The sequence below is a fragment of the Cyprinus carpio genome, chromosome B13, assembly GCF_018340385.1.
Source record: "Cyprinus carpio isolate SPL01 chromosome B13, ASM1834038v1, whole genome shotgun sequence".
NCBI lineage: Eukaryota > Metazoa > Chordata > Actinopteri > Cypriniformes > Cyprinidae > Cyprinus > Cyprinus carpio.
This window is the reverse complement of record NC_056609.1, coordinates 19,535,863-19,557,067: the sequence shown is the minus strand read 5'-3', so window position 1 is coordinate 19,557,067 and position 21,205 is coordinate 19,535,863. Positions and strand designations below refer to the sequence as shown.

General features: G+C 36.1%; 1 protein-coding gene across 1 annotated transcript; it reads left to right on the top strand.

Moving 5' to 3' along the window:
• Positions 1-326: 326 nt before the first annotated feature.
• wdr35 (WD repeat domain 35) lies at positions 327-20,681 on the top strand. Its single transcript, XM_042737101.1, has 29 exons — positions 327-576; positions 797-914; positions 1,059-1,130; positions 1,228-1,320; positions 1,471-1,599; positions 3,854-3,987; positions 4,164-4,329; positions 4,426-4,574; positions 5,177-5,302; positions 5,486-5,671; positions 5,805-5,837; positions 6,175-6,231; positions 6,337-6,397; positions 7,210-7,354; positions 8,631-8,700; positions 8,993-9,046; positions 9,128-9,237; positions 9,407-9,623; positions 10,114-10,194; positions 10,449-10,585; positions 12,119-12,322; positions 14,408-14,554; positions 15,152-15,284; positions 15,440-15,550; positions 16,987-17,151; positions 17,316-17,456; positions 17,724-17,880; positions 18,722-18,962; positions 20,098-20,681. Exons 1-29 carry the CDS (start codon positions 553-555, stop codon positions 20,246-20,248), a joined length of 3,612 nt encoding a protein of 1,203 aa, XP_042593035.1. The 5' UTR covers positions 327-552; the 3' UTR covers positions 20,249-20,681.
• Positions 20,682-21,205: the final 524 nt, after the last annotated feature.

The window sequence follows — 21,205 nt, the reverse complement described above, 5'->3', positions numbered from 1 at the left end:
GACAGTGACTGTAAATTATTGCAAAAGTTTTTTCCTTAGCCTACTGTCTGTAACTAGTTTATGAATACTATTGAATAAATTACAAAATGCTGTTTAAATTACTTTGAGATGTAGTTGAACTTGTCACTGTGCAGGAAATGGCAACTTTCCATAATCAAATTCATGTCAGCTACCCATAATCATAATTATGCCTAAAAATGCATTCAGATAATTTTATAATTAATTAGGAATGAATTAAACATAATATTATTACAAGGGATTCAGAGTAGAGAATTAGAACTACAAGTACCATGAACGCCTTAATCAAACATCATTTCCGGGTTTTGGTTACCTAGAAACCAAGCAAACGGTTTTAGCAGCGTACATACATGGAACATACACCGAAAATTCAAATGCCTTGAAGAACGGATTTATTAAACATTTCATTTAAAAGAAGACAACGCTGAAATCCAAAAAAGTCATCGGGACCAAAAAACTTTTGGCACCCCCCTAAAAACCGAGAAAATTGGTTCATGACGCTGAGGCAGGCTAGCAAGCTAAGCTAAAGCAAAGATGTTTATTTATCTCAGTAAGAAGGTAATCGTGAAATATTGCATTGTAACTATTACTGCTAGCATTATAACATTATTACTGCTATCTGATTATTTTTCTCTGATTGAACGCGGGGTTGTTTTTCAGGTTTGCTGTTAGTAATTTTCAATTGCTTTTCTTAAAACGGCTTTTTAATGATAATGACAGCAGTTTATGCGTATACAACTTGTTTATCAGGGCCGTTGGCTTTGTTGTGTGCCCTCAGATTGCGATTCCAAACAATACCGTTTTAAAATGTGTGTCTTGGAATAAAGACCAAGGTTTCATCGCCTGTGGAGGAGAGGATGGCCTTTTAAAAGTTCTCAAACTTGAGACTTATACAGGTGGGAACCTGAACTGCCAGTATTTCTATATGGACAGACAAAATATGAACACCAGTCTGAATGGTTTACTTCTATATGTTCAACATAGGACTTTGAACGAAATCCATCAAACAACCAATAGTTAAGTTCATTTATTTTTCTTAGATGATGCCAAACTGAAAGGCTTGGCAGCTCCCAGCAACCTCTCTATGAATCAGACACTGGAGGGACACAGTGGTAAGAAAGATAGAGGAGATATGTCAGCTCAGTGTCTATACGTTTTGTTTTAGTGTTTGTGTGTTCTGACTCTCTGAGTCTTAATTTTGCTATGCAGGTGCAGTGCAGGTTGTGACTTGGAATGAACAATACCAGAAACTGACCACCAGTGACCAGAATGGGCTCATTATTGTCTGGATGCTTTACAAAGGTACTGTACACACACAGTCCCTTAACAAACCATATAGAAAATACGGTAATATACTGTATGATGCATATAAAACTCCAACCAATGCACTGTTTTTATGTGTGCATGTGCAGCTGTGTGTGACACTTTTTTGTGATTTTGTGTGTTAAACAGGTTCATGGTATGAAGAAATGATTAATAACAGGAATAAATCTGTGGTGAGGAGCATGAGCTGGAATGCTGATGGTCTGAAGATCTGTATTGTGTACGAGGACGGTGCTGTCATTGTGGGCTCGGTGGATGGTGAGCACAGGGCTGTTTTTATTATAATGAAATTATTATTTATTTTCTTATTTTTAAGTCAGAACACTACAGGCAAACCCTTTTTTTATACACTGGACACATTTGTGATTTTGTGTTGTTTTGGGGTTTCATAAAGTTGTTTAAGACTAGTGGAAAGAAAACATCCAAAATACACTTAGCACAATAGAAGAGTTTTTAGTCAAATTAGATTTACATTTACATTTACATTTAGTCATTAAGCAGACACTTTTATCCAAAGCGACTTACAAATGAGGACAATGGAAGCAATCAAAAACAACAAAAGAGCAATGATATATAAGTGCTATAACAAGTCTCAGTTAGCTTAAATGCAGTACACGTAGCAAGGGCTTTTAAATAATATAATAAATAAAAAAATAAAACAGATAGAATAGAAAAAGAATAGAGCAAGCTAGTGTTAGAGGTCTTTTTTTATAATTGTATAATAAATGAAAAAAAAAATAGAATACAAAAAGATTAGAAAGGTAGTTAGAAAGAAAGTTAGAGGGTCAAATAAAGATGGAAGAGATGTGTTTTATGCCGATTCTTGAAGATGGCTAAGGACTCAGCTGCTCGGATTGAGTTGGGCAGGTCATTCCACCAGGAGGGTACATTTAATTTAAAAGTTCATAAAAGTGACATTGTGCTTTTTGGGATGGCACAATCAAGCAACGTTCACTTGCAGAACGCAAGCTTCTAGAGGACTCATAAGTCTGAAGTAATGAATTTAGGTAAAGGGGTGCAGAGCCAGTGGTGGTTTTGTAGGCAAACATCAATGCCTTGAATTTTATGCGAGCAGCTATTGGTAGCCAGTGCAAATTGATAAACAGAGGTGTGACGTGTATTCTTTCCGGCTCATTAAAAATTAATCTTGCTGCCGCATTCCGGATTAATTGTAAAGGTTTGATAGAACTGGCTGGAAGACCTGCCAAGAGAGCATTGCAATAGTCTAGCCTGGACAGAACAAGAGCTTGAACAAGGAGTTGTGCAGCATGTTCCGAAAGAAAGGGCCTGATCTTCTTAATGTTGAATAAAGCAAATCTGCAGGAACGGACAGTTTTGGCAATGTGGTCTGAGAAAGTTAGCTGATAATCAATCATAACTCCAAGGTTTCTGGCTGTTTTTGAAGGAGTTATGATTGATGATGTGCCTAACTTGATGGTGAAATTGTGATGAAACGATGGGTTTGCTGGAACGATAAGCAGTTCTGTCTTGGCAAGGTTGAGTTGAAGGTGATGGTCCTTCATCCACCAAGAAATGTCTGTTAGACAAGCTGAGATGCAAGCAGCTACTGTCGGATCATCAGGATGGAATGAGAGGTAGAGTTGAGTGTCATCAGCATAGCAATGGTATGAAAAAGCCATGTTTCTGAATGACAGAACCTAATGTTGCCATGTAGACAGAGGAGAGAAGTGGTCCAAGAACTGAACCCTGAGGCACCCCAGTAGTTAGATGTTGCGACTTGGACACCTCACCTCTCCAAGATACTTTGAAGGACCTATCTGATAGGTAAGACTCAAACCACTGGAGTGAGGTTCCTGAGATGCCCTTTGCTAGTAGGGTTGACAGGAGGATCTGGTGGTTAACCGTGTCAAAAGCAGCGGATAGATCAAGCAAGATTTACATGCAATTCATTCATGTCTGTAGATTTCAATTACAATACATATCTTTAAAGACAATTTAAAGATCATATATGTATGCAACATTTTATTCCTAAAGACATTTATTTCTGAATTATTATTCTGGCTGTTTACAGTATTTTTTTAATTAAGGAATGATAAAAAGAGATATACAAAATCCCCTCTGTAAAAAATATTAAACTCTAACATGTCAACAAAATTAAACAAGAATTTTAAACCTGGCTTGTCCAATGTTAAGATTTCTGTTCTGGAAATGCATTCAAATTAGAACATATTTAAATAGACAATTTATCATTTGCATATACAAACATAACAGTTAAGAAAACTTGTAATACAAAATATGGTATTCTTAATGTAGTCAATCAACTTGTGAAGTGTGGTGATATCTATTAATTTTTTACCCTATTCACCTGGTGTGTTTTACATTTTTTAAAGTATTTTATTATAAAATTATTTTTATTATTTATTTTAAAGCTACAAATCCATCAAGATATAGATGTTTGTTGTTTTATTATATAGTTTTGACTTTTCATGCTTGTACATTTTATTTATGTGAATATAAATGTGTGTGTTTGTTTTGTTTTGTGATCGTGCAGGTAACAGGATCTGGGGTAAAGAACTTAAGGGGACCCAGTTGGCACATGTGGCCTGGTCTCCAGACAGTAAGATCCTGCTGTTTGGGATGGCCAATGGAGAGATCCACATCTACGACAACCAGGGAAACTTCATTGTGAGTGCTGTGATGCTGGAAACACTCTCTGTTCATCATTGTGTTATCATTTGTCAGCTACTTCTACTAGTTTTCCTCTGGGGTCCTGAGAAAGTTTTTCATTTTTATCTAGTCAGTTTGAGTAGTACTGCTATTAAAAACACAAATGTGCTCTTACTGTGTGTGTTTATGCCCAGATGAAGATGACTATGAGTTGTTTGGCGAATGCAACAGGTGCCCTCAGTATATCAGGTATTCACTGGTACCCTGGCACAGAGGGGTATCTGGAGCCAGACTGCCCCTGCCTAGCTGTTTGCTTCACTAACGGGCACTGCCAAGTGATGAGGCACGAGAGTGATGACAGTAGGTTTATACATTTCTTTATCTCTCTTTGTGCATGCTAAGTGACATTAATTCTAGTACAGGTCTGAGTAAGATTGTGTGTGCGTATGTGTGCAGGTCCTGTGATCATCGAGACGGGTATGTGGCATGTGGCCAGTATCCAGTGGAATCACTGTGGCAGTGTTCTAGCTATAGCAGGATCACTCAGAAACAGTGGAGCAGAGAAAGAAATAAATGCTGTTCAGTTCTACACACCGTTTGGAGAGGTGAGTACTGATCACACACATGCTTCATACAGACACATTAAAGGTTCTACAAAGATAATATATCTTGTCATACACAATTGTTCACAAGTTTGGGGTGGGTAAGACTTTTGTAATATTTTTTGAAAAAGTCTCTTAAAAGTACAGTGAAAACAGCAATATTTTGAAAGACATTTCCATTTTAATTTATTTTACAATGAAATTTATTCCTGTCGTGGCAAAGCTGCATTTTCAGAAGCCGTTGCTCCAGTCTTCAGTGTCACATGATCCTTCAGAAATCATTTTAATATGCTGATTTGTTGCTCAAGAAACATTTTTTTTTTAGCACTGTTAAAACAATTTCCACAATATTTTTGTGGAAACTGTGATACCTTTTTCAGGATTGCTTGATGACTAGGAAGTTAAAAAGAACCACATTTATTTGAGATAGAAATATAAATATTTTGTAACATTATGAATGTCTTTACTGTATCTTTTGATCAATTTAATGCATTCTTTCTGAATAAAAGTATTATTTCTTTCAAAATAAAAAAAATAATAAAATCATACTCACCCAAAACTTGTTACTGTTGATGCACTTATGTCTGCTGTCATCTCGTGTCTAGCACTTGCGGACTCTGAAGGTTCCAGGCAAGCAGATGACTGCTGTATCATGGGAAGGTGGAGGACTTCGAATTGGCCTAGCTGTAGATTCTTACATTTATTTTGCTAACATTCGGCCAGATTACAAGGTAATTTAGCTGTAAATAATGGCTATAATATATATATATATATATATATATATATATATATATATATATATATATATATATATATATATATATATATATATATATATATATATATATATATAATTTTTTTTTTTTTTTTTTTTTTTTTTTTCTCTGAGATAACATCTTACTCTGTCTCTGTAGTGGGGTTACTGCAGTAACACAGTGGTGTATGCATACACACGGCCTGATAGGCTGGAGTACAGTGTGGTGTTCTGGGACACTAAGAATAATGAGAAGTTTGTAAAATATGTCAAGAGTCTCATGTCCATCACCACCTGTGGAGATTTTTGCGTTTTGGCCACCAAAGCGGACGACACACATGCACAGGTACTAAAACAGGGATCTGTTCAGCTTTTTTCTAATGAATAGGGATATTGTAAGTAAGAATATTGTTTTAAATCAAATCAAAAGTCATATCTGTGATGTGATCAAATTATTATTTTTTTTCTTCTTTTTTCAGGAGGACACTGACACTGAGGCTGGATCAGCTACGGTAAAGACACCTCTTATAACCCAATGTAGTAAAAAGCTATGAAATATTTCCACATGCACTCTGATCACAGACACCAGAAAGTTACAGACAGGAGAGATTTAACAATAATGCATGATTCTAGTTGTTTTCATAGACCATGAGAAACCTGATCCAACATACAGATGTGACTGTATCATGACATTTTACAAAGTAAGAACTAAACAACTAATAGCAACTCTGAACCAGGTCTACGTTCAGTAGGACAGAGGACAGTGGAAAGACAATGTAATGTAGAATTGAATTATGCTAAAACTGAGAAAGCTGTTCTTAAGCACCAGATGCAACCACTTTACCACAGGCATTTAATGAGCTGTCCAATCAAAACACCTCAAAGGATCGGTCTAAGAGGAGAAAGGTATTATGAACATCAGCAAAAAAAGCTTTTCAGATATTTCCGTAATGCTGTTTTGTGAAATGTATCCATGAGGTAAAGAGATGCCTGTCTATTCTTTGTCCACAGTATGCTCTGGTGTTGTGTAACTCCATTGGAACCCCACAGGACTCTAAATATATTGACATCGGTGGGTAAAACATTTTTCACTGTTTCTATATGTAAGGGATCATGCAGATTCAGCAGGTCATTATTACAAAATAAACTCTAAGGAAGGGTTATGAAGACCCAGAAGCAAATAAATATATACATGCACATTTTTGTTGAAATTATTTGATCTAACATTCTGTTATAGAATCAAGCATTCTAGAGAGATGTGTATCAGTAACAAGAGCCATACATTTTTTTAAAATTATTTCTCATTTTGTAATTTTTGGTTTAAATAAGGCCTGAATGGTCTTATTAGCCCTAGGCTTTAGGCTTATTTGACATATGTAATTCAGAACAGTTTCTTTGACGATAAGCAAGCAGACTGCCTGTTTTTTAATGATGTAACACCAACTTACACTGTGTGAAAGCTGCGGTGGGAATCCCGGCTCCTTTCCTGCCACTCCCATAGGCATCCCGCTAAATTCCTCCCCTGGTTGGGAGAGCAGATCTGTTCCAGACATTCAGCCTGATCTCTCTGGACAGATTTCAGAGTCTGAACAGCAACACACAACAGAATCTGTAGTTACTCATAGAAAAATATATTTTTAGGTGAAATCTGTCCTTGAATCCTGCTGTGAATAAAGGTTTGTTTGATTTTCAACAGCCTTTGAAATCGCACAAACCTTCAACAGATATCTTTGATGTATAGATAAGCAAATGTCACCTGATTTTTTTTTTCTAATAATGATGTAACTGGTTAAAGGAATTTCTCATCCTTCACTTTCCACAAAGTGAAATTAATACATTCTAGCTGTTCTTTCACAATTTTTTGCTCTCTGTTTGCTGCCACAGACCCCCTGTTTGTCACTATGACGAAGACTCACGTGATTGCTGCATCTAAGGAAGCGTTTTATGTTTGGCAGTATCGTGTGGCTAAGAAACTCACTGCTCTTGAAATCAACCAGGTTGCCAAGACAAGAAAGGAAGGTCGAGAGAGGTGAGGGTCAAAGGTCACCAGTAGTGGGTCACCAGTGCTTAAAAAGGGATTTAAAGGGATAGTTCACCCAAAAATTAAAATTCTGTCATTAATTACTCACCTTCATGTCGTTCCAAACCTGTAAGACCTTTGTTTGTCTTCAGAACACAAGTTAAGATATTTTTGATGAAATCCAAGAGCTCTTTTACCGTCTTTTACCATTTAAAAGTTTGGTGTCGGTAAGATTTTCATGTATTTGAATCTCTTATGCTCACAAAAGCTGCATTTATTTGATCAGAAAAACTGTAAAACAGTAATATTGTGGTGTATTATTGCAATTTATAATAATTAGTTTATATTTAAATATATATTTTTTTATCCCTGTGAATTTTCTGCACCATTACCCTAGTCTTGACTAATATGATTCTTCAGAAATCATTTCTTCTTATCATCAGTGTTAGATTGTTTTTAACATTAATAATAATAAGAAATGTTTCTTGTGCTGCTTAATACAGTATTTTTGTGGAGACTGTGATTCATTTTTTCCAGGAATTTTTAGTGAATATATGTAAATATAGCTATAAACATATAATGGCTCTATAAAAACATATAATTATAAATGTTTTTTCACTTTTGATCAATTTAATGCATGCTTGCTCAATGAATGTATTCATTTCTTTCAAATCTTTCTATGCCTGCCAGTCAACATTGTCAGTCAACAACAAATACAAAAGTATTAAATGCAGTACTCATTTTATTTTCTGCTAAGTTTAAATAGAGGACATAGTGATCATGTCATAATTTTAATAAATAATAAAAAAAAAAAGAATAAAATTGTACTTTTGTTTTAAGAACATATTCATTTATATTAAGCTTTATTTCAGAGTGGAAATATAGCTTCTTCAAAAAGTAACGGCATTTGAATTTGTTGTACATGCTTTGTCCCATGTCTCAGACTCAGTGGCTAAATGAAAGAAGCAGCTCTGTGTAATATGTAAGCTTTCATCAGTTGAAGTGATGTTCCTTATTGTGGCGTACAGTCTGTGGGCAGGCCTGTCTGCCTGTCTGTCTATCGGGATAGTGTGAGGGTGTGCACGCTGACGGCAGCACTTTGGGAAAGTTCTGTTCATGGCTGTGTGATGAAATCCTGCGACCCACACACTGGAACGGGACCCAGTGTTCCGTTTCCCTTCCACATGATAGAAATACACTAAGGCATTGCCTCTCTTGCTTATTCTTCCTCACTTTACCTGCACACTGTCTCTTTTCACTCTGTCTTGCTGACTCTTTTCTCTAGGATTTATCACATCGATGACAGTCCAAGTGGAACATCAGATGGGACACTAAACTTTGCCAAAGCCTTCACAGTGAGTACACTCAGCACAGACACTTACCTGTGGCTCTCTCAGTCTCTTGTGAGAGGATTAGTGGGAAAAGCTGTCATAGAACACTGCTCAGCTAGTTTGTTTATGAATTATTTTATATTTGTTCTATGTTTTCCTTGATCTACACATCTTTATGTGACATAAGACTCTTCTAAGTGATCCAAATGCCATCTAAACTTGTATTTATAAGAAGTATGGATGCTGCAGTCCACTTTTTCATATGACAGACCTGAGAAAAAGGTCATGACAGTGAGATGTTTGTCTTTTTTTTCAGGCCACCAGAGATCCGATCTGCTGCATTACAGCATCAGACAGAATGCTTATAGTGGTACGTCTGATTTACACAAGGACACATGCTTTTTCATCTCAGAGTTTCTGCGTTATTTATATGTGGTTGTGATGTCCGCAGGGCCGTGAGTCTGGTATCCTACAGAGATACAGCCTGCCCAACATCACCCTCCTGCAGAAATATTCCCTTACCTCCAGACCATATCAGCTGTCCCTCAATTGTAACTCCAGGTCTGATTTCTCTCTCTCTTTCTCTCTCTCTCGCTCTCTTTTTTTCTTTATTCTCTGTTCTTGTCCAATTGTAATTTTAGGTCATTTGGCACTATCAGTGTTAGACTAATCACAAATTTTTCCTGTTTGTATAGTGAGAGTTTGTTATAAAATAATTGTATTTTTCTAGCCGGCTGGCTATTATAGACATTACGGGCGTGTTGACGTTTTTGGACGTAGAGACACGGGCTTCAACAGGGGATGCAGAGGGCGGGTCCACAGCTGGAGACCCATCTAAATTTGAGCGCAAGGATGTCTGGGATATGAAATGGGCTAATGACAACCCAGATCTGTTCTCCATGATGGAGAAAACCAGAATGTATGTCTTTAGAAACTTGGATCCTGAGGTGAGGCATAGAGAGAGAGTTAATTATTCATATATACATATTTGTTGAGTGTTGTGGCATGGGAAATTGCACATAAATGAAAAGAAAGGGTGACATTTTTGTCAGAGCTAAACTCACACACACGCACACACACACACACACACACACACACACACACACACACACACACACACACACACACACACACACACACATGCCAGCTTCAGTAAATCACAGAGCACATGGCCTGTAGATCAGACCACCCACTGTAGAGATTCAGCAGAGCTTTTTTCTTCATGCACAGAAAGACAGCAGGTAGTTTACAGCTCCAGTTCATACATTATAAGCAATGTTCATACAAATATTATATATATGTACATTCATTAATTAATCTGTTTGAACTTCAATTAAAAAAAAAAAAATTCTGTTACTTGAGTTGTTTTAATTTGCAACAGTATTAGCGGGAGTATTCTCCTGACAACTTCTTATTTGTGTTGTGTTTTGAACACAGGAACCAATTCAAACGTCTGGCTTCATCTGCCACTTTGAGGATCTGGAGATCAAATCTGTTCTTTTGGATGAGATTATGAGGGTTGGTTGAAATATTGGATTGGATCAATTCGTAGTTGAATATGAATATATTTTTAACTTGTGAATGTCAGTGAATTTTAAAATTGAGATTTCCAGGGCTGAAAAATGTACATAATCGTTTAATGGAAATGAACCTATATATATTAGCTGTGCTCTGCTAAATTATAATTTCTATAAAATAATTATTGTTATTATTATCATTATTATTTTAAATGTTTTCTTATATATATATATTGTTTTATAATAATCTTTCAGGATCCAGAGGTTCCAAATAAAGATTATTTAATAAACTTCGAGATCCGCTCGCTGAGGGACAGCAGGGCACTTATTGAGAAGGTTGGAATTGAAGATGCTTCTCAGTTTATTGAGGACAATCCCCATCCGCGTCTCTGGTGAGACACACACTCATTCCACACAATAAATGGGGCGGTTTGGTAATTTATTCAAGCATACCTGCACACGGAAAGAGGAATACATGAATGAAAGCATAGGCGTAGGAACAGTGTGTTAAAACATATACTGTGTGGGTTTGTGTATTTGTGTATGTGTTTAGCAGGACTGTGTTTGTTATACATTTTAGAGATTTAAGAGTGTGCAACATGGCAATGTGTGTGTTTCCTGGAAGTGGAAAGTATGAGGTCCAGTTTTATAGTCTGAATGAATTGTGAGCTACAGTTTTATAATCTGAATGATGATCCTGGCACTGGCAGGACAAAATGAAACCAATAAGACAGCACGCTTCTGGCTTCTGGAGAGCTTTGTCCTTCAATACCTGTCTGACCATTTAAGAAAGGGAAACCTGGATAAACTGGAATCAAATAAACTAATGTAAACAGGCACTTTACTGTGCAATTATTTATGGTTGTGTTCATTTTTTAAAAATAAATCTTCATCTAAGACAGAGATGAAAGAGAGAACGATGTTACCTGTAGTCATAAAGCATGGCAGTCTTGGAGTGGCTCTGTTGATTTAACGAACCACTGGAGTTTTAGTGGCTCTGTCAGTTCTCACAGCACAAGGAGGAATTTCAGATCGGACTCTTGCTACAGATGCAGGGAGGTAAACCCAGAGATCTAACATACATTGACAGGACTCTTTACAGTTTCACCATTTGTTGAATAATTTAGAAGCGAATCTCTCAAAACCAGTTCTACAGACTACATCCAGATCACGTTTAACCCCATAATCTAGAAAAAATATCTATAAATTACTATATCTTGCTAAATCATATTAATTATATTTTAAGTATTTTATATTAGTATTTGCTATGATGTCTTTAATCTACATTTTTAAATGTAGGTTTCTTTTTCTTTCTTTGATTTTGGGGTGAAAAAGGAAATGGAGGTTCAAATTTTAGTGCATTATTAAGTGAGTTGCTGTTAATACTGTCAGACGGGAACTGGAGAAGGAATCCTACAGGAATATGGTGTAAAGAAAACAAGAGCTGTGTCAGCTCTCTCTTTCAGTCTGTGTGTGTTTGCTTTAATACGAGCGTGAGAGCTCAAAGGCTCTGTTGTTTGATTTTACTCATCCTTAACATGCCAACATGTCAGAGGTCAAAGGTTTTCTTAGCTTTCCATGAGTCCATGAAAAGATCCCGGAGACTGTAACTTCACCATCCTTGGCCACTTTTTGTGGCTCAGTTCTCTAAAACTGTCCAGGGTGTCATCACTCAAACAGATGTAGCTATATGCAGCTGAAAGATTATCATAGCCGTTTTGTTTATGTCCAGATTTATGATGCTGTTTGCTCTTTGTTGAGATCAAATATGATACAAATACTCCAAGCAAATAATTTCATCAGAGCTAATGTATCACATACTAGATGTCATGTAATCTCAAATACGGGATTTATTGTGAAGTCTCAGACCTCCGGTATTTGATGGTTGAAAATTCAGTCAGTTGTGTCTGTGCATGCACTTCCAGGCGTCTGTTGGCAGAAGCTGCGCTGCAGAAGCTGGATTTGAAGATGGCTGAACAGGCCTTTGTGCGCTGTAGAGACTACCAGGGCATTGAATTTGTGAAGAGACTGAGCAACCTACAAAGTGAAGCCATGAAACAAGCCGAGGTAGCTGCTTACTTCAGCAGGTTTGAGGAGGCAGAGAGGATGTACCTGGACATGGACCGCAGGTACTCATAGACATATGCATGCTGTCATACACAAACCTAGAGGAGATTCATATCCTGTGTGAAATCTCTGTGGACAAGAACACTTCACTTAAAAAATAGTAATGTTAAATTCATTTGATTAAATTGTGTTGTTGTTAACTAAAACTATTGTTTCAGGAATTTAAATGAAGCTAAAATAAAAAGAATACATAAATATAAAATTAAAAGCTTCATTTTAAAATTACCAAAGCTAAAACTGAAAAATAAATTGAAGAAAAATTATAAAATATATAAAAAAAAACTAATTAAAATGACAAAAGCACATAACGACATTGCTAAATCTAAAATAAAAATGAAACACGAATTTAAAATATTCAGAAATATAATAGTATATAAATAGTAACACTGAAAATATAGGACTGAGCAGGATTCAAACTCACATGCACCACCGTGCAACACATACTGTGTTCACCTCACTACAACTACATGCTTTGCTTGTGAAAATCTCTACTTTAACACTGTTTACAAATATTACACATGTCCTTGATTCTGATTGGTTGAGCCGTGTTCAAAGCTGTTGTAAATTACTCTATGGCTGCATCTGAACTCTCTAAAATGCTGCCTCCGAAGGCAGGAAGGCATCAAGGCACATCCGAATCCAAATTCTTCTTTACTTCCTGTCTCCGGAGGTACCTTCTTCTGATCGAATTTTAAAGGCAGCATAGATGTATCGCTGCCTTTGATATCCCACAATTCTGTGCGTTCCATTCCGTGATGGTTGAGCTAAAAAAATAAAGATGGCATCTGAAAGTTGCATTTGGTGGTCAGTTTGTGTGTAAATGTATATTCCTGACTAACTTTTTACACTATTGAGAAATCAGTATTATAGTAATTAAATATCCGTTTAGTAATCACCAAAACTCGTTCTATTTTGTTGTAGATCATTAAACTGTTATGCTGCCTCAGAAGCCTGTCCGAAATCAGTTTCATGAGGTGCCTTCGTGCTGCCTGCACTCATTGCCTCATACGACAGCAAGGCAGCAAAGCTGTCAGACTGTCAGGCCAAGTCCGATTTTTGTGCAAATTCGATTGAAATCTGATCATATTTAAATAGTCTGAACGGCAACAAACTACATGAAATCAGTTTTTTGCTAATCCGTTTCGAGCTACATAGATATATGGTTTGGAATCCTATTCAAATCACATTCCTGGAAATCCGTTTCATTCTGACCGCTCAGATTGGATTTAGCCTAGCTTTTTCAAGTTTTCACGCCACATAAAACATAAAACGTAAAAATGTGAAACATTTTTGTAGAAAACATAGCTAATGAACGTCTTTATAGAAACAAGATTGTGTTGTTGCGAACTGCAAGTCAAGTGGAAAAAGACAGTCTTTGGGCTGACGGTCTGGAAGAGGCTCAAGTCAGCTCCCTAAGTTTTCGGATGCAGCCTATAAACATACACCTTTGTTTAGGTCTGTGTGTTGCTCGGCAACCACTTTGTTGCAGTCACAACTGTTTCTGAGGAACTACATTGTTTGGCGGAAGAATAATGTTTTTATTAATATCATTACATTTTATTTGCTTTATTTTATTTTGTGAAGCCTTGCTACATATATGGAATAACCGTTTTATAAAAGCAATAAGCCCTTTGAAGCCGTGGTTTACACTGAATTTATAACAGCTGAGGGGTTTTTCACAATGCCCCTTAGCTGTTATAAATTCACTGTAAACCACGGCTTCTTGGTGCTTATTGCTTTCTAAATTATGTAATTTTTTTTGTTTTGTTTTTTTAAGTTTTTTTTAATATACAATTTTTGGCGTTTTACCAAACAAAGCTATTCCTATTTATTCTGACATACAACAAGAAATTAGCTTATTTTAATTTAATGGAGTACTAAATTAAATAAACTACAGGGATGGATGATTTTTAGATTAAAAAAAAAACAGACACTCAAATCAATTTCCAAATGTGTCTCTGTTGGTTTGAATCTGTATTTTTGTTAATGCAGTTATGGCCAACATTTTAATTAACTTAATTGAAAAAGCAACAGAAATCAATTTATTTTGAATGCTCATCTTTCATTTTTCTCCCTCTGGTCTCTAGGGATTTGGCGATAGGTTTGCGTATCAAGCTCGGTGATTGGTTCAGGGTTCTGCAGTTGTTGAAGACTGGATCAGGTGACTCTGATGATGCTCTTCTGGAGCAGGCCTACAACGCCATCGGAGACTATTTTGCAGACAGACAGAAATGGTAGGCTGTTTAAGTGCGGCTGTGCATATTTGTTTATAGATAGATAATCATATATATATGATTTGTGTGTGTGTGTGTTTTTTTTTCAAGTCAAGTCTGCTTTATTATCAGTTCTTCCACATGTACAGCACATACATACAGAGAATTGAAATTGCGTTACTCTCAGACCCATGGTGCATACAGTTAACACTAACAGTAGAGCCTAAAAATCCAGATAGATACAGATTAAATATAAAATATAAAATACAACTATACAAATAAGGGCATATAAAAAATAATAAAAATACATGCCAGATAGAGTGCAAACCAGTGAAGTGAACAAACAGTGCAGATAAAAAGATTGTAGTGCAAAAAAGCTTATTCAGCCTGATTAAAGTGAGAAAGGGCTCAGAGTGTTCAAAGCCACACAGCTGAATGTCTGTTGTATAAAATCTGTTTCAGTGTCATACACTTATTTAGGCATAAGCCATTAAAACAAAAGGTCTTTAAGATAAGTAAATTAATTTAAGTGTGTCCATATGTTTGACTGTTTTCTTTTACTTGATAAATTGTATTATTTGCATGTTGACAGAGACTTGAAGTGTGTGTGTTCCCCAGGTTGAATGCAGTGCAGTATTACCTTCAGGGTCGTAATCAGGAGCGTCTGGCTGAATGTTATTATATGCTGGAGGACTATGATGGTCTGGAGAGACTTGCAAACTCCCTACCAGAAAACCATAAACTGCTACCAGTGGGTGCTTTCTCTTTTCTCTCTTTCTCTCTCTCTCTCTCTCTCTCTCTCTCTCCCTCTCTCTCCCTCTTTCCAATACTTTCAAAACAGAACAAGCAGTACTGTTTGGTTCAGGTTGTCTTAATGGCTTGACCTGTGCTTTATTGTGTGTGTAGGACATTGGTCAGATGTTTGTTACAGTGGGAATGTGTGAGCAGGCCGTCAGTGCATTTCTGAAATGTAACCAGCCCAAAGCAGCTGTGGATGCCTGTGTGCATCTAAACCAGGTGAGTGTTTATACACCGCTTGTTGTATGGATTTGATATGTTATGAATGTTATAGGTATAACGTGTTAATAATATGTGACCCTGGAGCACAAAACCAGTCTTAAGTAGCTGGGGTATATTTGTAGCAATAGCCAAAATTACATTGTATGGGTCAAAATTATTGATTTTTCTTTTATGGCAAAAATCATTAGGATATTAAATAAAGATCATACTCAATTAATAAATATTAATAACAATTGCTAAGAACTTCATTTGGATAAATATCCTAACAAACCATACATCAATCAATGGAAAGCTTAATAATTCAGCTTTAAAGGCGAATTCCTAACAAACCATACATCAATCAATGGAAAGACAATAAATAAATCAATAAAAAGATTAATAAATCATATCCTAACAAACCATACATCAATCAATGGAAAGCTTAATAATTCAGCTTTCAGATGATGCATGCATCTGAAATTCATAAAAAATTTACCCTTATGACTGGTTTTGTGGTGCACGGTCACATATATTAATCGTATGAATTATATTAATATTCCAGTATATTAGGGCTGTCAGTTGATTTAAAAAAGTAATTCTGATTAATCTGTTCATTTTAGTTAAAGCATCTGGATCCTTTTTAAAGAGAAAAAAAAATAGCAAAGACAAAGAACAACAGTACTCTTTTCTTGTCTCATTTGATAGACAACTCAGAATATATATTTCTCACACCTAAGGGGAAAATAATGAAGTATTATTAAATAATATAGTAATTTTCTGGATACTTTTATGGATTAATTCATACATATATTTTATCTGAGAGGTTTATCTAAGAGCCACACTTGTACAAATGATGCTGTCCTTTACTTGCAGGTGATATTTAATATTTTTTTTGTCTCATAAATTAATTTGACTGTACAAAGTCTGCATAAACCTTTACATTTGTTAAACTTCTATGGATATCATTTCTAAATAAATTATTCAATAAAGAAGTTATTTTCTCCAACAAGTACTGATCTGAAAAACAACACACACAGACAAACACTTGTGCTGTTTCTTTTGCAACATTTCTGATCAATCTTTAGAAATCACACAATGAATGAAATAATTATTATCCGTTATCTGCATTAAAGACTTTGACAGCCCTATTTAATATACATTTCTCAAAAGACGTCTTTCTCTCTCTCTTCACTGAATGCATTCTGACTCATTGCCTTTTCTTTGGCTTTTTTTTGGGCCATTTAGAGATAATGATGCTTCTGTCATTAGTTTAAATGAGAGGTTCAGAGAGATCACAGTGCTCCTCATCAGTTCTACTCAAAGATCCAGATGCAGCTGTAACGTCATCACTCTCATCTGCTCATGAAACCTGTCTGTGATGAATGTTTAGATGTTTGATGACGGAAACAAATATGCAACAGCAAAAATACATTTTAATCGTGTGCACATTTCAGTGGAACAAAGCGGTTGAACTTGCCAAAGACCACAGTATGAAGGAAATTGGGCCTCTGCTGTCCAAATATGCCTCGCATCTGCTGGAGAAAAACAAAACTCTAGAGGCTGTAGAGCTCTACAGAAAAGCCCATCACTTCCTAGATGCTGCTAAACTCATGTTTAAGGTATGTTAGTATCACTTTTTGTGTGTAAGAAAACATTGTCAGTGGGGATCCTCAAGTTATGAAACCAGTGATGATGGAATCGCAAAAATGTACACTCTTCACATTTAAAGCCAGGATATTTTTTAAATGTAAAATACTTTTAATGACACTTTATTTCACCTCAGATCGCAGAAGAAGAGGCGAAAAAGAGAACACGACCACTGCGAGTGAAGAAGTTGTATGTGCTTGCTGCCCTGCTGGTGGAGAACTTCCACACCCAGATCAAAAGTTCACAACAAAGCAAAATCAAGGGCAAGAAATCAGAGGTACTCTAAGTACATGTTCTAAACTCTTGTTACCTGTTTCCAGGTGCTGGATCTAGTTTAAATTTAGTACAGGTCTAACCAAGTACAGGTTTATAATCATTTGGGATCTTTGCATAGAGCTGTGGTAGTTGGTAACTCTCGATGCTGGGGTCTGCAGCTGCAGCCTGACTCAGAGTCCGCCAGCATCAGAGGGGCAGGAAATCAGTTGTGATGAAGGGCTCATTTACAGCCTAGTGGTGGGTAATTTGTGTGTGTGATTTATTTCAGGCTACCAGTGCATTAGCAGGGCTGTTAGAGGAAGATGAGTCGTCTTCAGACAGCCGTATCCTGGATGACGCCTGGCGTGGGGCAGAGGCCTATCATTTCTTCCTGCTTGCACAGAGACAGCTATACGAAGGCAAGGTGGATGCAGCCATGAGGACAGGTAACACTTACAACCCATGCAATAGCATATACACACTTACTATTAGAATATTATTACATTATTTAGGGAATCAAAGAGGTTTGAATTTTTAAATTATTTCCTGTCTGTATTTTTCGGGTGCAATCTGTTGAGGTTTGTCCAAAATTATACATTTGCTGAAAATGGTAATGATCACCATAATATAATTATTCAGAGGATTCTGTGTGACAATCTGTGCGTGTGTGTGAATGCATGCATGGTATGTCTGGCCTTGTCTGTGAACATAAAGTGTTAAATCGCTTACCTGAACTGAGAAAACAAACTCAAAGTCAAGTCTTTATAGCATTCAGTCCACACATACACACTCGCAAAAAACTTTGCTTACATGAAGGTCTAGACAAGATGTTTAAACCACAGATTACATCATATCCAGGACCACCTGGACAAGTGGTGTGCTTGCATGTATGTGTTTGTGGGTTAATGTCTCTGTCTTTTAGTTAGCAGTGTTTTCATTGCATACTAATATTAAAATCTTAAAATGATCTAATAAAAGCTATTTAAGTTAGGGATGCGCTAACATTAAAATTCTGATAATATATATTAATAAATTGACCGTTATTTTCATGTCATGACAGATAACCAATAAATGGGCAATATTCTTACAAAGTAAGTTAAAATAAAACCGTAAAAACACATATCGTAGTGGTTTAAAATGCTACAAGTGAAAATGCTACAAGTGAATTTAGGCATCACAACTATATTGTTCAGTATGAAAATGAACAGCAAAGGTGTCTCTTATATTAAAATCTCTTGTTCTTCAAATGTGAAGAAATGCAATAATTGCTATATTCTCTGTTTCCAGCTCTCCATCTCCGTGACTATGAGGATATTATCCCTGCTGTGGAGATTTACTCTCTGTTAGCCATCTGCTCATCTGCCAACTGTGCGTTTGGTACTTGCTCACGCACCTTTATTAAGCTGGAGTCACTGGAAACACTGACTCCAGATCAGAGGCAGCTTTATGAAGACCTGGCCCTGGAGATCTTCACCAAACACAGCCCTCGAGACACCCGGCAAAGCCAGCGAGACAGTCTCACTGATGGGTAAGACAGGAACGCAACAGCCAGATGTGCTTTACAATCTCATTGAGTGAACAACCACATTCTCAGGCCCCGTTTAACTGATAACTGAGGCGGATCCTTCATTACGGCTGGTAGACAGAGCTGTGAGGTCACAGTGACGCAAGTATTAAATAGTGTGAGATGAGTGGTGTAAGGATCAGCATGCATGACGTAGTCCCCCACTGCAGTGTGCCGGGTGATTGGACATTTCCAGACCATTCAAAATAGTACATCAGCACAGTTCCTCCTGTAAACTGTAGTAAAACATTGGGAGTATTGAATACACTACCATTGAAAAGTTTGGAGACAGTAAGATTTTTTTGAAAGAAGTTTCTTATGCTTACCAAGGCTATGTTTATTTGATTAAAAATACAGTATTATTGTGAAATATTGTTTCAATTGAAAATATCCATTTTCTATTAGAATTCATTTTAAAATTTAATTTATTCCTGTGATGGCAAAGCTGGTTTTCAGCATCATAACTCCAGTCTTCAGTGTCACATGATCCTTCAGAAATCATTCTAATATGCTGATTTGGTGCCCAAGTAAAATTTCTTATTATGTTATCAAAGTATTTTAGTGGAAACTGTGATATTTTTGTGAGTAGAAAGTTCAGAAGAGCATTGATTTTAAATACTTTTTTGTAACATTATAAATGCCTTTACTGTCACTTGATGCATCACTGCTGAATAAAAGTATTAATTTCTTAATAAAAAAAAAATCTTACTGACCCCAAAATTTGAACAATATTGTATCTTATTTTTCTCATTGAAGCTGTCCATTATAATTCATTCTCTGCAAACCCCAGAAAGGACATATACACATCACACACATTTACAGGGGAAAGTATTCTGGAGTAAAGTTATTTTAATAACAGAGTTAAGTGATTTTAAGATAATTTGCCATTATACCACAATATTTAAACCAGTAATAAGGTAATTAGTAAAACAGCACAAAACTTATATGCGAGTCAGTGAAATAACTGTCCCAATTAAGTTTGTAAAACAGTGTTAAACTGGTTAAAATAGCATGTGTGATGATGCATTCTGACTTAATGAATGAATCTCTTTCTCTTTGTCTTTTTTTCTCTCTTTTTATTATTTCCTTTCTTTCTCAGGCCGGAGGGCAAGTTGCCAACCTGTATAGTGACAGGAAGAGTGATATCGGAGTACCAGTTCTGGATGTGCAGTGTGTGTAAGCACTGTGCTGTGGAGCAGGAGATCACACAACACAACTTCTGTCCTCTCTGTCACTCCCCAGTGGGATAGATTTTCCCATCTCTTTCCCAAACTCAGCTCTCACTCCATCAAATGTCAGTCTTTTCGATGTACTGTGGGACACAAACTCTGCCACAAAAGTAGAAGGCTTAAAATCTGTGTAAGTTGGATGTTCAAACAAATGATCATATATATTGTTATAATTTATATATATGTGTCTATATAACTATATGTATATATAACTATATATATATAACTATATAACTATATAGTTATATAGTTATATATATATACACAAAAATGAGTTAAACATTGTTTAACTTCACGAAATTAGGAATGAATCATCTGGCTAATAACTGTATGTGTGTATTTGTGATGTTTTTTAGTTAAAAAAATGAAATGTATTCGGTGTATTCTGTTATTTTAGCATTGATTGAACAATAGAACACCAATTTGCCTTGCAATCTAAAATAAACATTCCTATATTTACAAAATAACAAAGACATTACAAAAAAATGTCTCAAATGTCTCAGACTTTGCTGTTCACTTTTGTCAGTTCTGACTGGAATTGAGAATTTACATATTTAATTTTTGGCACCCGTCCAGTGAACCTTTTAGAGATAGTATCTGTCGTATGTCACGCAATGCTGCCCTCTACAGTCGCTCTCAAGAACTGACACTTCTGACAGAGTGTATTATGTTACTTGTTGCAAATGCTTGATACATTTATAGTGTTTTCGCTGAGCATATGTGACTGCGTTGTTCGTTACTGGACAAGAATGTTTTTTTTCTTTACGGTTTACGTGGTATAATAACTTAACACTCTTTAACGTAACTGCAGTATCCTCCGTCGATGATGATATTCATTTAAAATCATTTATTAAAATTACACACTTGATGCTCATAAAAGTTTGAGGGAAAAGAATCGTCGCCGCTTTTAAGTAGGCTGTATGCTTTTCTTTTCTTTTCTTTTCTTTTCTTTTCTTTTCTTTTCTTTTCTTTTCTTTT

Coding starts and splice junctions, on each gene's coding strand:
- wdr35 (XM_042737101.1), top strand. CDS start 553: ATGTTTATTTATCTCAGTAAGAAG. Junction 5,303..5,485: donor ACATTCGGCCAGATTACAAG/GTAATTTAGCTG, acceptor CTGTCTCTGTAG/TGGGGTTACTGCAGTAACAC. Junction 17,457..17,723: donor TCAAGGGCAAGAAATCAGAG/GTACTCTAAGTA, acceptor GATTTATTTCAG/GCTACCAGTGCATTAGCAGG.